We start from the raw sequence: 14,878 nt of genomic DNA on the forward strand, positions 1-14,878 counted from the left end.
CTGCTTCTCTAAAATATGCAGCTCTTGATTTTTTTCTGCATCAACTCCACATTAATTTAGAGCAGAGCAGATTGATCAGGGAGTCAGTGGATGAAAAGCATGTAAAATACCACATGTGCTGACTTTAGATTACAAATCATGTTCATACAGGTAATAGAAATCCAACAAACTTGATCTATGCTGATGATGCAGTTTCACTAAATCCTTATTTGAAAGGGAGCATTTTAAGTAACGGCAGCTGGGAGTTAAGTCAGTGAAGAGATTTTATCATGTTATAAAGAAAAAAACAGCAAAGGTTTTAGATATTTTTAAAACAACAATGTTCTTTTAAAAAACTATTTACTTTAAAAAATAGGAAATGCTTGGATGCCTCACTGAAGAGGATCTAAAATGCTTTCAAATGGAACCGAACCAGGAAACTTTTATAGAAATGGAAATGGAAAGCTCACTGCTGCTTGAATGGATCAACAAACACCTCAAATTAGAAACATGTGGATGAGCATTATGCAGACTCAGGCATTATATTAGAGAGTGTTTCCCCTACTTTGGTATTAGAGGCCTACAAACATTATTGAATTGTCTGAATTTATCAAACTGCAAGAAGAGTTAATGTCACTTTACACTATAAAAGGTAAAAGTTTATGAGATGAATGTTTGAGCCAGATCCCAGAGATTTCAGTAAGGAGCAGCATGCTGGTCCCAGATCAACCAGATCATGTTAGAGAGTGACCAGCACACTGCAAAAACAAACTAGAAATAAGTGAAAACTTCTTAAATCAAGTGTATTTATCCTTATTCTAAGTAGGTAAATGAGACAGTTTGCCAATGAAATTAGTATTTTTACTCTTAAAATAAGATAATTAGAGAATATGCACTTGAAATAAGACAATGCAGTTGTGTTTTCTTATTTTAAGTGTAAATTGTCTTGTTCCATTGGCAAAATGTCTCTTTTACCTCCTCAATTCAAGAACAAATGCACTTATTTTAAGAAAAAATCTAGATTATCTAAAAATCAGAGGAAGTGTGGAACATAGCCTGCATGCTCCTGATTGTTTTCATAACTTGATTATAGTTATAACAATTTTATATAATTTTTAGCCACTAGGGCAGCTAGACGTTAACATTTAAAGCTCTCCTGAAAGCAGCTGGCAGAACAGCAATGTCACAAAGTTAACCAGCCTCACTCTTTGTTTTGGAACCTGATAGCAGACCAAAATATTAAGAAATAAATAGATATAAATTCAGGTCCACATTCACCCCTTTAGATTAAATCCTACATTAGACAACCAGAAATATGTCTGATCAGATCCGTTGTGTTTGCAGCAACAACGTTTATCTTATTTTGCTCATGTGTTTTTTTAAGTTTTTTTAGTCTCTGGGTCAAGTCACTCATTCAACAATGGATCCAACCCTCCAGAGTTATATAATATTCAAGAGCTAAATATTGACTCATTAAAACAAGTATTATATCTCAAAAGAAGCCAGCTTTAAAACTTGAAGGTGATGCTGAAAGGATTTGTAGACGCTATTTTTTATACAGTGTAATATTCTCTTTAAGATTGACAACAAATCTGCAAAATGGTGCTTTAAGATTTGGTTTAAAGTGATGTAAAAATAAAAGCAACTATAAGCACCCTCTATAAACACACTGCTACTGCTTTTCCCTCCCACAGCCGCTGCAGCGCCTGTTAATCGGGTCCCTCTTCCCATGGATTGTGATGGATTTAACCCATATCACAACCCGAATGAAATCAAGAGATTCAACATCAAGAGGGAACAGCTGCTCATAGACGAGGTGGAGCTCGGCTCTGGAAACTTTGGCTGCGTCAAGAAGGGAGTCCTCAAGACGGAATCGTGAGGATTAAGTTCATTATTCAAATGATTTATTTACATCATTTGTTAGGAGTTAACCGTTTTTAACCCTGCCACTGCAGAGGCCAGGTAGATGTGGCCATTAAGGTACTAAAGAGTGAAAATGAGAAGCTGGTGAAGGAAGAGATGATGAGGGAAGCGGAGATCATGCACCAACTGGACAACCCATTCATTGTCCGGATGCTGGGCCTGTGCAACGCCGAGAACCTGATGCTCGTTATGGAGATGGCCGCTGCCGGTCCCCTCAACAAGTTCCTCTCCACAAAGAAGTGAGTACAACAGGATTGGGGCCCAAATGTTTCATCCCAATCTTTGTGTCATACTAATGAGTCTCTAAAGACAGTGGTGTAGAATGTAGGAGCCGTGAAATCAAAGGGTTGTCGGTTCAAGCTCCGGCTCTGGCTTTCAGTGTCGTTAGGTCCTTGGGCAAGACACTTCACCGTCATTGCCAGTATACGGCAGCCTCCCTTCTGTCAGTGAGCCCCAGGGCAGCTGTGGCTACAATGTAGTTTGCCACCATCAGTGTGTGAGTGAATGACTTAATGTAGTGTAAAGAGCTTTGCTCAAGTCTCCTTCCTCGAAAAAGTGCTATATAAATACAGGCCATTTTAAAATAAAGATTATTTTGAGGCCGGTTTTTGGGGCACGATTTTCAGCACAAGCACACTGAGTGGGAATTAAAAGCAAAAGCAACAGAAGTGATGGGAGCTTAGGTGCAGGCAGCCATCTCAAATAGGAAAAAAGCTATTTTTTTTTACATACAGCAAATTCTCTCTGCTCTTGAATGAAGCACCAGAATAAATTACATCAAGCGCTTGCTGGTGTCAGTCCTTTCCACCAGCTTACATCACGCAAAACACCTGCAATCCAGCAGAGGAAGATCTCCACAGTTTCCAAAGAGAAGAACTTTAAAAACTAAGTTGTATGATTTTTTTCTTAATTTTTAAATAATAAATATTTAAAATCTTTATCCCTGAAGTTTACATTTAACATAAAAATGTGACTGTGAGAAATAAAACTGCTTGTGTAAAAATGTTCTAATTTAATTACATACAATGTAATAAAATTGGAACATTAAAAGAAGACCTACATATGATATTTGTCTCTCGGGATAAATAGATACATTTACAGTTGTTAAAAAGCAAAACATGGTGGGATTTATTCGAGTGAGAATACTTTAAACTGAGACTGATTTGTATTTGAAAATTCTGAAAGTTCGCCAGTCACAGATTACAATGGTCTGGTCTTCTAGCCTTTGATCACTGCATTGTGGTTGTATTTTCAGACCACAGCCTCAAACATTATGTTTCTTTGTCTGTCATCATGGAAAATAAAAAGAAATTAGCCAAAATATCAGGAGGAGACTTTTGGACCCCACAGCTCTGGTTCATCCTCTGGTTTCCCAACTAGATGGTGTAGACACTGATACAGAGGGGTTAGTCCTCAACATGGCCGTCATATGGGGTGATTTTTGTTCCATTATTGTTTGTTAAAAGCAAAAAACATTTATTATAAATGAAAATTTTAAAAATTTATCATGAAATGAAACTGGGGGAGAGAGTAACTCTCTCAGATTTTCATTTTTTCAAAGGATTTTTTTAATATATTTAATTTTTTTATTTTATTTTTACAGATTTTATATTTTCAATATATATATATATTTTTTTTTTTTATGTTGTTTGAGTTTAGACTGAGTTTTATAGATCACATTATCTTCACTTCAGTACAAACACCGACTCCTGACGAATAAAAATGTTGTCACTAATGTCCATGTTGACCAATAAAACGGTGTATTCACTCCTCACGCCAAATGTTTGCCCGCCTCTAGATGTAAAGAAAATCAAAACATAAAAATATAAGGAAAAAAAATTACCTGAGGAAACAGCAAAGTTACTCTCTAAACCTTTTAAGGTTTCAAGAAGTTTTTCAAAGTTTTATTTGTTAATTTCATTCAAACTTACAAAAGTCAATATTTTTTTTGTTCAAATTTACAAAACTTGTTCTTTGCTCAGAACAATAAGGGAACAAAATAATCCTCAAAGGTTTCGAATCCAGTCTCTATATTTTCTCCTTCTTATCCCATTTCCTGTCAGAATCCTTTCAAATAGCGCCCTCAGTGGGTCAGGAAGGCCACTGCCAACATGGCTGACAATTGCTTAGGGCCCCAGGGCACACAAGAACAATTACTTGTTGTTTAGCAATTTTTTTGCATGATAACTGATTTAGATATATATAGTGTAGTAAAAAAACAAACAAAAGAAATGCTGGTCTTTGGGCCAGGTGAACACACAGACCCAAAAAGGACCAGCGTAAACCTCTCAGAGACAACCTTATCTTTGAAGAAAAGTCTGATTGTGATAAAATTGCACTGGCCTTCTAAAGCACAGGTGACATCATTTGCTCCCTTGCCTCCTTAATAATGATGTCAGAGTCTCTGAGGACAGCCTGCACTCTCCCTGTGAGTGCTGCATCTGCAGAGCGGATATTTTCCAAATTCAAATTAATAAAGAACTACCTGAGATTATCCAAGGTGGAAGAATGATGGAGTGGGATTAGTATTAACAACAAAGCTGGCAGTAAGGTCTCTTACAGTGATGTTATCGATGACTGCAAGCTTTTATGTATAGGTATATATGTTTCTATAGTTTTTAGAGCTAATTATACTAAAACCTGTCTCAGGTATTTTTCTTATATCATGATTGATGTTTAATTGTTGGATAATGTCTGTTCTTGCACAATTTAAAGGAGCCATAAGAAAGAAATGCTCTGCAAAATGAACTGAAATCATCTCATTTGTCGCCCAGGATGGAATTAATTAAACTCTTTATAAACAATCTGTCCTCTCCATCAGGAACCTCTTAGTCACGTTTTCTTCTTTAAAACTTAGAATTACATAGAAGTATGGCGATGTGTGGAGCTCAAGTTTACTTCAAGTTTACTTCCTGGTTCCTGGTTCCTGAGCCAATCACAGGAGAGTTCCCAGGGTTGCATTTAGCTGCACTCATCTCTCTTAAAGGTTTAGAGGGCTGTTTCTTTATGTGTTGTTCTGACTGGAAAAACTGGGTGGCATCAATGCTTATTGCTCTTTTAATTAATCCTTTATATTTATCAAAGCAATTTCATTTGTTTGTTGTTCTAAGACTACAGGTTATTTTTGCTAATAGCTGTTTGAGTTGGAACCAAAAACAATGAATTATGGTACAAAACACTTTCCCTGTAAATAAACTGCATACAGGTCTGGGCCTGACTGTTGGTGGAAATTTTTCAAACGTTTTTTAAACAAGAAAAAATAATTTATGTCAGGTGTTGCTGAAGATTCTCAGTCATCCAGGTCATAGTAATTCCAAAAAAAGTGAAAAACAATCCACTGGACTTTGTTTCTAAGTTTGAAGACGTTTCGCTCCCCATCCAGGAAGCTTTTTCAATTAAAAATGAAGTCCAGAGGATTGTTTTTTAACTTTATTTTGGAACTTGTGTCAGGAAAAGTCTCTAAATGATGATATGAAGGAGTTTAAGATTAAAGTAAAGAAAACAGAGAGAAACAGTTATGCTGATAAGTGAGCAAAAGATCTGAAATTTAACAAGAAGGAAATATACTTAGAGGAATGGCCGCAATGAATAGATTCAGAATAGAAACATGAAGAGAACAAGGAAGACAATAAGGCAACTGAGGACATCTAGTGGAGATGATAGGAACAGCAAATATAAATCATTGTGTTGCAACATTATCAAGAGAAATAGAGAAATAAAACAGATCACAGCCAACCCCTTCCTGAAACAACAACATAAAACCTGAGTTGGAGACGTGGAGATGATCACTGACACTCAGATCAGCTGTTTTTGTCCTTTTCAGGGATTCTGTCTCTGTGGAGAACATTGTGAATTTGATGCATCAGGTTTCCATGGGGATGAAGTATTTGGAAGAGAAGAACTTTGTGCACAGAGATCTGGCAGCTCGTAACGTCCTGCTGGTCAACCAGCAGTTTGCCAAAATCAGTGACTTTGGGCTCTCCAAGGCGCTGGGAGCGGATGACAACTACTACAAAGTATGAAGCCAGATTTATTTTAAACCTTTTGCATACAGCAGGATAACAGAACAAGAGCTGCTTCTCCACATATAATCTGTATCAAATTTTAATAGGAAATATTCTAAATGAGACGTTTTTAGTTAGTTAACAGTTTTCAGATAGCTGTAAGACTTGTGAATGTTCTAAGGATTGAATTACCAGAGGTTGAGTCACTGTTTACTCTCAAACACCTGTGTTTCCAGGCTCGTACTGCAGGCAAATGGCCTCTGAAGTGGTATGCTCCAGAATGTATAAACTTCCATAAATTCTCCAGCAAAAGTGACGTTTGGAGTTACGGCGTCACCATGTGGGAGGCCTTCTCCTACGGAGGGAAACCCTACAAGGTACGCCTGAGTTTCTGCAGAGCAAAGAAAGATCTGATTGGGTGAAAGGTTTTCTGCAGGGTTTGAAGAATCCTGATCCCAAAGTTTGTGCTACAACTGCTGTTTTTTTTCTGATCTTTGTCCAGAAAATGAAAGGCCAGGAGGTGACGGTCTTCATCAACGGTGGGGGCCGTATGGAGCGTCCACCAGCTTGTCCGGAGAGGATGTACGCCGTGATGCTGGAGTGCTGGACAGCTGAGTAAGAACCCAAATCTCAAACAGCTGAAATGATTCATGACAAAGATGCTGTAGATCAGAGGTGTTTAATTACCAATATAAAAAAAATAATTCATTTACTATTGTAGCTTTTTGTATCTGTATTTGAGTATTTATTACTCCTTTACAGTGAGCACTTTACTTTTTCTAAACTAACTCATTACCTTTACACATAGTGATAATGACATGATGTCACAGCTGCAACAAAACGGAGAAAATCTAGTTGGTTGGTTTATGGAAAAACAAAACGAACACAGGTAGGGTAGAAACATTCAAATGGTTGGTCAGATTCTGAGATCAGAACAATTCCTGTCCATTCCTCTTTCATTTCATTTTAAATTGACAACTAGTTTATGTGATAAATAAGGAGAAAGTAGTATTTTATTTTGAAGTAAAGTGAATTTAGAAGGAAAATGTTTTCTGCAGGTTTTTATTAAATAAAAATCTAAATAATTTGCAGTTCATTTTTTTTAGCTCCTCTTGTTTTGTTTTTGGTTTCTTATGGCCTTTATTTGTAGTGAGTATAGAGAAAATGTGCAGGGACGGGATGGCGGGTGGGGGGGGTGCAGTAGGCTTGAGAATAATAATAATAAACAGCATCATGAAGACCAAGGAGGGCAGCAGACAGGTCAAAATTAAAGCTGTGGAGACATTTAACCAGCGGTTAGCCCATAACCAGCTCACTGAGCACTGTTTAAATAATCACTCAAAATGAAAAACCGAAAACCTGTATTGCATTACAGGACAGATGCAACAAAGAAGTTCAGGTTAACTCTGGAAGAATAAGCCGACCGAGATCCAAATGTTTCTGGCAGGGTGATTAGCTGGCCGACACGTTTCTGCTCGTGGCCTTCACTCTAACAAAGGCCACAGGCAGAAACTTACCGGTCAGATCAATAAAGCTGGTTCTTCGAGAACCTGCTGAAATGACAACCCACACAACCAGCATCCGAGGTTTAAAAAAGTCAGAGTTTTCTACAAGCCACACACCATCACCTCTGTTCAACACAGTGGCGACAGCATTATGCTGCGGGAAGGTTTTCCCCTCAGCAGGGACAGTGAAGTTGGTTAGAGTGTCTGAGAAGCTGGTTGGAGCTAAATATGTATGCATCCTGTAAGCAGCTGCAAATGATTAGAAACTGGGGGAGCAGTTCCCCTATTAGCAGGGATGCACTTCCATGTGAAAGTCAATAACATAAAAGCTTAAGAGAATACACTAGGCAGGAATTTAGAATGTCAGATTGGTTGGAAACAGTCAATAGGTGGAAATATTTTTTCAAAAGAACCATGAGACAATCATAAAGAAACACAGTTTGAGGCATATCTGCACCTTTTCAAAGAGCCTATAAAAACAAGCATGAAATGAAGGTTTGCATAGTTTTTATTTAATTACAGTGTTGTTGCTTCTGGAGACAAGTTTATTCATCTGTGCTGAAGAACAGAGAAAGAACAAACCAATTAGTGAGCAACAACTACTATAACTACAAAATGAACTTTAGTTAAACTGAGGCTCACTCACAAGAATATTTCACCCAAAATTATAGATTTATGTAACTTTATTACATAAAAAATTCTCATTTAACTTTTTGATACATTTAGCACAAACCTATTAAATAAATCATCAATTATGCATGTTTATTTGTGTAATAAATCTATTTTATTTAAGATGCATATTCATCAAGATTATGTATTCAGTTTTAATAAAGTAAAATTACTCAAAATCAATACAGAGTCTATTAAAATTTAAATACATAAAGTTAAATGTTTTAATTGTTTAAAGCAATCCCTGATTATTATGCAATTTATACAATAAACTTCCTGTATTTGAAATAAATACAGTCATTGGTTTTAATTTTTATACTTATTAGTATTTGATTTCATATTTTATTAACTCTAAATACATAAACCTGTCAATTATATATTCTAAATAAATAGGCATTATTAAAATCATGAATATGCATCATGTAAGGTTAATTTAATAGGTTTGTGTTATGCAATAAAAATACATAAAGCTTAAAATTTGGGTGAATTATTTTTTCCAAACATGCTAAAAGACATTGAGTAAACAGGTGATGCTGATGAAAAGTCTGATGGATTTATATGACCTATTTACTATCAGAGTAATAATAAGTGAGGAATTAGTGAGTAAATGATTAATGGAAGCATGATGCTGCCGAGTCCCATTCCAGGTTTGATTTACCACTTTTAGTCGGGTGAACCAAGATCTCCCACTTCCTTCTCTCTTTCCAGGCACGAGAAACGCCCCGACTTCAAGAAGGTGGAAGAGTCCATGAGGAACTATCATTACTCCATATCCAGCAAGAGCAATGCTGAGGGAGCCATGGCTGATGCCGAGCCTAGCAAGTAGGCCGGAAAAAAAGGCCCATTTTGTCTCAAAGCTGCACAAAGCGTCCCTTCAGCCGACCACTGAACTACTGAAACAGAGAGGATTTTATGAGCGGCGCATAATGACGAGCTTTGATACAGCTAGACGGGCCTCATTGACAATTAATGTGCATCTGTAAAGTAGACCTCTGTGTTTCAGCTGTGAAAGGAAGGTTTCTGTCTGTGTGTCTGAATGTTAAGTGTCTTTGCATTCATGAAAGAACTAACTCTGTAATTTGGTATTTCTGGACTGTATGGCTCATAAAGAAGTGTTGTTTTTTTCTGTCCACCCACCTTAAAGCTTTCAGAATTGTTTTAAAAGCATTTGTCTTTTTGTCTTTAAGCCAAATAAAGTTAAAAAGCAAACAAACTGAAGTCAAAATATATATTTATGCACATATTTTTGAGACTTCATAAAAATAAAAATAAAATCCTATTAGAAATTATATGTACTATTGCGAATGAATAAAATTTTTATGAATGAAAGGAATCAAGGATATAATGAAAGGGTCCTTTTCACATAATAAGGTTATTTTATAGGTTGATTTGCATTTAGTGTTATCTAACGATGACGTATAGGATTTCCCATTTATTACCTAATCAGCTTTTCTTAAACAGAAGATAGTTGGAACAATGTGCCTACATAATTGGGTTAGTTGTGTTTAATGGTGCACAGGTCTTATACTAATATTATTGTATGTTGTGTGACTGGTTCTAATAAAAAAGACTTGAAAGAAAAAAATAAGCGTCGTTTCAAATTGCCTTCAAGGATTATGATGTAATTAAACATTATCTTATCAACTCGAAAGAGTGTATTGTAATATGCGCTTAAGTCAACAACAATAGTTTTTATATTATTTACAACTATTTTGTTGTTTCTTGAATGTCTCTCATGTCGTTTAGTGGCCACCTCTGGGACCCCATCTATCTCTGTCCCTGTTCTTTCATAATAACAGTAATAAAACCCCAGTAGCATATAATAAATATGTTCATGTACTCTTATTTGATTGATTAAATGGATAAATACTAAAAATTCAGTCTTGGGTGTCACTCAGCTATTAGGGTTTATTCCATATAATCGTCTCTGTTTTTTGTGGTTGGTTTTTAACCTGGTTCTGGTTCCACCTCTGTTATGTTTTCCTTTTTGCTCCGGTCTCATTTCTTAACAGTGACTTTATGTGAATTAACCTCATTTATCAGAAGTGAGGTTAATGAAGTACAAAAAATGAAATGTGTTTTATTGTGTGACATCAATTTAAACCCTCTCAAAGACTTTGACCTTAGTTCACTGACTGCTCCTATAGGTTGGTGCTTGCAATCAAACATGCAAACTGCACCATTTAAATACTCTGATATTTTAGCCTCAAACTTTGAATCATTTGCGAAACGAATGTTACCAAAACTAAGACAAAATAATCAGACATTTGAGACATGAATTCAATCATTTTCTAAACCACCGGATCGTCTATAGATTGAGGAATACCTGCTGCACCACCACTCATGTACCAACTGCAGTTTTCTTTCCATTTTTTTCTCCCCAAAGTCAAATAAGATCCCTCAGACTAGTAGGATGCTGGTTATGGTCCAGTTTGTTTGATATTTGTGTGTTTTGGCCATTTTGATTCATAACAAGATTGAACTGGAGGAGTATTTTTATAAAAGAAAGTTTCTTCGTGAATAATGGAGACCAATGATTTTTCTTTGAGGGGGTTAGGGGTTAGCCCAGATTCTAATGAAGGGCTTTCAGCTGGGTTGTTTGGTTCTGAGTTGTCAGCATCCCAAACGCCAGCTCTCCTATTTGCAGACATTTTTCCTGGAGAGCTTATCAACTAATCAGAAGAGGAAACTGAGTAATTAAAGTGATTTATTTTCTGTACTTAACAATAGTATTTAGACTTAAAGTAATTAGAAAACAATATTTATTCCTGTAGGCATAAAAATATGTCAGGACCACGGCTGTATTTTCATTTGAGGATTAAAACACTGGTTTAGAAACAGAAGTTCAGTCTGCTTAATTCTCTCTCCCCACATGCATGGGTTATTTCAGGGTACTCCACCTGTCTTTTTGATGTTGAACAAGAGATAGGCCTCCCCAACAAGCATTCTAAATGATAAACAGAATGTTTCCACATGTAATAGTTACAGCAAATTATATAAAAGCTGGTTCACATTTAACAGTGTAACACATTAAACACAATTTAAAGTAAAATATGTTGGATTTTTAAAAAGCTTTCTGAATTCTCAAGTTACCAAATACGATTATTCAAACCAGTGAAACTGAGAAGGATTCAAACTTAACGTATTAGAGCATTTATGAGAATGATATGGCATATGTGTTGCATAAGGCCTGTATGACTGTCTATGCAAATGAAATAACTTTATATGTCACATCATCAGGTCAACATGTGGTCAATAATATCTTACAACAAGAACTAGAAATGGTGTATGGGTGGGTAGTGCAGAACCGGTTAATACTAAATGTGTTAAAACACAGTGTATAATGTTAGGCTCTTAACATGCCATGATAGATGCACCAATGTTAAATCTAACTTTACACAACCAATCTGTAGATTAAATTGTTGGTTTTTCCCTTAGATGAAACAATGTCCTGGTCTTCATATGTTAATAAAGCTTATAGTTAGAGTGGCTCATGTTCTCCTGAGCTATCGCTATAGTTACGCTGCTATAGGGTTAGACTGCTGGAGGACATAAGGACCCCTTTTTCATCATTCTGTGAAAGGACAGATGTGCTTTCTTTATCCTCTGACATGAAAGCTGGCTCGCAGCTCGTCTTCCTGGCTGTGTGTTTCCTGGACAGCTGTGCAGCTGGTTGACAGCTACCTTCTGTGTCTCTGCTACTTACTGTATTTCTGCTTCTTTTTTCTTGAACTCCAGTCGGCCTCGGCAGATGGCCGCTCACACTGAGCCTGGTTCTGCTGGAGGTTAATTCCTGTTAAAAACAAGTTTTTGTTCTCCACTGTCGCTACAAGCATGCTTAGAGTGAGGGATTGCCTTCAAGTCAATGAGTCAATGGGTTTTCCTTAGATAGAAAAGTTTTAATCACTTTGACTGGATGATCTGGTGAACTGTAAAGTGCCTTGAGATGACGTGTGTTGTGATTTGGCGCTATATAAACAAGCTGAATTGAATTGAATAATATTACGCCTAAAATGAGCAGAAATTTCTTATTAATTAGAGGCAATGCCAATTACGTCAATCGAAACAAGGAAAATAGTATTACGATCTTTAGATTTATGTTACTTGGACTATTGCTTTATTCTCTTGTCAAATGCTACTTAAAAAGACTCGCGCAGACTCCAGATAACTCAGAATCAGGCAGAAAGACTGGCTCTGGGATGTACATTTTGAACCAATGTTGCTGTCTTGCATTAGAGACTTATGGAGCGAGGTCAAAGGTAAATTGGCTTGTCGTTCTTTGGTGTCCCGTTGGAGTTCACACAAACCCTTTGGCCTGTTCTCTAAACTAGAGCCTCCTGACAGCAGACTTGGGCTTAATGCAAGATCTGACTTTTACTCTGCCACTTCCAAGAACTAATGCATTAATAAACATTTTTATATACCGGGCCATATCTCTGTGAAATATGTTGCCACATAATATGAGATATATACAAAATCATGTCTCTTTTAAACTAAATCAATTAAAGAAATCTACAATAAGGACATTCTCTTTGATTAACTAGGAAAGACATAGTGTATGTTTTAAGTTTTTTTTTTTTATGTTTTGATTGTGTTTTTTAATAATGTTGTTTCTACTGTGAGTTTGCTGTATGTATCAATTGTGATGTTTTTTTGTGACTAAAATGGACCCTAGAAAGCGCAGTGTCTGCTCTCATAGATACTAATGGGGATCTTTAAATAAACAAAGAAATAATGTTCCGGAAGCATAACAATGAAATAATCCTACTTCAAAGATTTAGGGATGTTATTATGGAGGCTTAGGAGTTTGTTTTTATTATAATATAGTCAGCCCTGCGTATCTGGAAGGGAATTTGTGGGTGAGAATTTAAATTCGGTTTGTTTGCTGGAACTACAACCATCTCAGGGTCTTCAGGGTTCATGAGTGGGAGTAGACCGGAACGAGAGGTCAGTGGAGAGTGAGAGGAAGTGTCTGCAGTTATGGGAATGGTTTAATAGTCTACTGAGGAGAAAAGAGGTCTGAGCCAGAAGGTTTAAATCTCAGTTAGACTATGTTACTGCCTCTGGTCTATGGTTGTGGTCAGATGCTGCAGGTATGACTGATTCAATTCAAAAACAAATCCAAGCTGCTGTTCCTCTGGATCGACAAAGGTCTTTTGCTGTGGTCAGTGTATCTGGCGTATCTACAAGAAAAAGGCACAGAACCAGACCCAGAACTCACCTGAAAGCTTGTGTCCCACATGAACACTAGTTATGGAGCACCAGGAGAGTCACTGAAAAAGAAAAACAGACATTTTAAATTTACCTTTTAATCATACAGTTAGAAAAAATTCATAATTTGTAGTTCACAATTTTCTTGTTACCGGTAGTTAGACTGCCACACTTGGTCCATAAAATGACCAATGAGGGAGCTGCTTACATCTGATGATTATTTTAACAGTCATGCATCAGCCAGTCTGCTAAGGGACACGGAAAGGGTAAAGGGAGACAGTAAAGTAAAAAGAAAATGCAGCTGCAAAAATAATTTGGAAATGCAAGGTGGAAAAAATACATGACACTAGAATAAAGAATTACCTGTTTTAATATGTGATTCGGAAAGGTATCAATAATCAAATATATAAACAGTGATTTTTAAATATCCATCTAGAAACAGGATTTGATATTACACTTTCAAATTGCAGTATTTAAAAATTGTGTAATAACAGTGGTAGAAATTAGCAAAGTAAATTGACTTGGTTACTGTATTTAAGACCTTTTTCTGAGTATCTTTACTTTACTTGACTAATTTAATGGGGGGGGGGGACACTTATGACTTGCACTCTACTACATTTGAAAAGTGAAACATTTCGAGGAAACTGCTAGTTACTGATTACTTTTGACTCAGCTTAGCTTTGTAATCAGCTTTTGCTGTTTTTGTCTCTTGAAATGAAGTTTCACACTTCCATAAAGACAGCCCATATTCTGATCTTCAGCTACCACAATATACATGTCAGATTAAATAATACTACGTAGACTTCAGCGATAGTATCAAGATGTCACTTTACCGTATCTCTTATACTATATCCGTTGGTTGTGCTGATCTTTTTACATCTCTTTGCAGGTGATGAAGCAGACTGAAGACAATTTATCATTTCCTCCCTTTTATCTCCTCTTTCTTTCATCTTTTCTCCTTTTTCCTGTTTTTCCTTTCCTGTTCTACTTACATTGCAGTCTCAATATAATATGTAATACTCCCTGCATGAATTATAATAAAGCTATTTATGTGCATAAATCAAGCGGAACAATATGATGATAGCCGTTCTGCTGATGAAAGTTAAATCTGTTGGGCTCTTTATGGCATCAAGACCATTATTCTTATTGCCACATTGCCAGACAGGACACTGTTAAAAAAAAAAAAATAAAATTAAGTTTCAATATGTACGATGGCCCTTAGGACGGAATTTCAACACCACCGTTTTGGCCAAGTTGTCAGTTAGCATAGCTGTAGTTTTTTATGGTAACAAATTCAATCTTAAACCCCCTATCCTATAGCAAAAGTGTGAGTAGAATCAAGATACTAGTTTTTTTTTTTCTTTTTGGATTGGTTTTAAACAATAAGTAATAATCAGACTAGCTGTCCTTATCTTTTGTGGCATTTTTATGCTAAAGATCTTAACAAATAATCTAGAATCTGTAGCAGTCGGTTCTAACCATTAATACATCAGGTGTTTATTCAAAGATACAAGGTTCTTTGAAATCACTCTGAAAGATAAACAGAAATGTACTGATATTAGAACATTTTATTTGTATTTTTTAACA

General features: G+C 36.2%; 1 protein-coding gene across 4 annotated transcripts in view; it reads left to right on the plus strand.

The window, feature by feature from the left end:
* Positions 1 to 9,278, plus strand: part of LOC107097723 (tyrosine-protein kinase ZAP-70) — a 26,178-nt gene extending 16,900 nt beyond the window's left edge. For 3 of the 4 annotated variants that reach the window (XM_015394984.1, XM_015394982.1, XM_015394985.1), the window contains 6 exons: positions 1,674 to 1,854; positions 1,935 to 2,141; positions 5,726 to 5,918; positions 6,143 to 6,283; positions 6,409 to 6,521; positions 8,789 to 8,906. In XM_015394984.1, the coding sequence (XP_015250470.1) occupies positions 1,674 to 1,854; positions 1,935 to 2,141; positions 5,726 to 5,918; positions 6,143 to 6,283; positions 6,409 to 6,521; positions 8,789 to 8,906 (953 nt within the window). Of the gene's footprint in view, positions 1 to 1,673; positions 1,855 to 1,934; positions 2,142 to 5,725; positions 5,919 to 6,142; positions 6,284 to 6,408; positions 6,522 to 8,788 lie in introns of all 4 variants that reach the window. The other variant, XM_015394981.1, reaches the window with a different exon arrangement.
* The last annotated feature ends 5,600 nt before the right edge of the window (positions 9,279 to 14,878 follow it).

This window comes from Cyprinodon variegatus, unplaced genomic scaffold (genome assembly GCF_000732505.1).
Source record: "Cyprinodon variegatus isolate N-32 unplaced genomic scaffold, C_variegatus-1.0 Scaffold717, whole genome shotgun sequence".
Classification (NCBI taxonomy): Eukaryota; Metazoa; Chordata; class Actinopteri; order Cyprinodontiformes; family Cyprinodontidae; genus Cyprinodon; species Cyprinodon variegatus.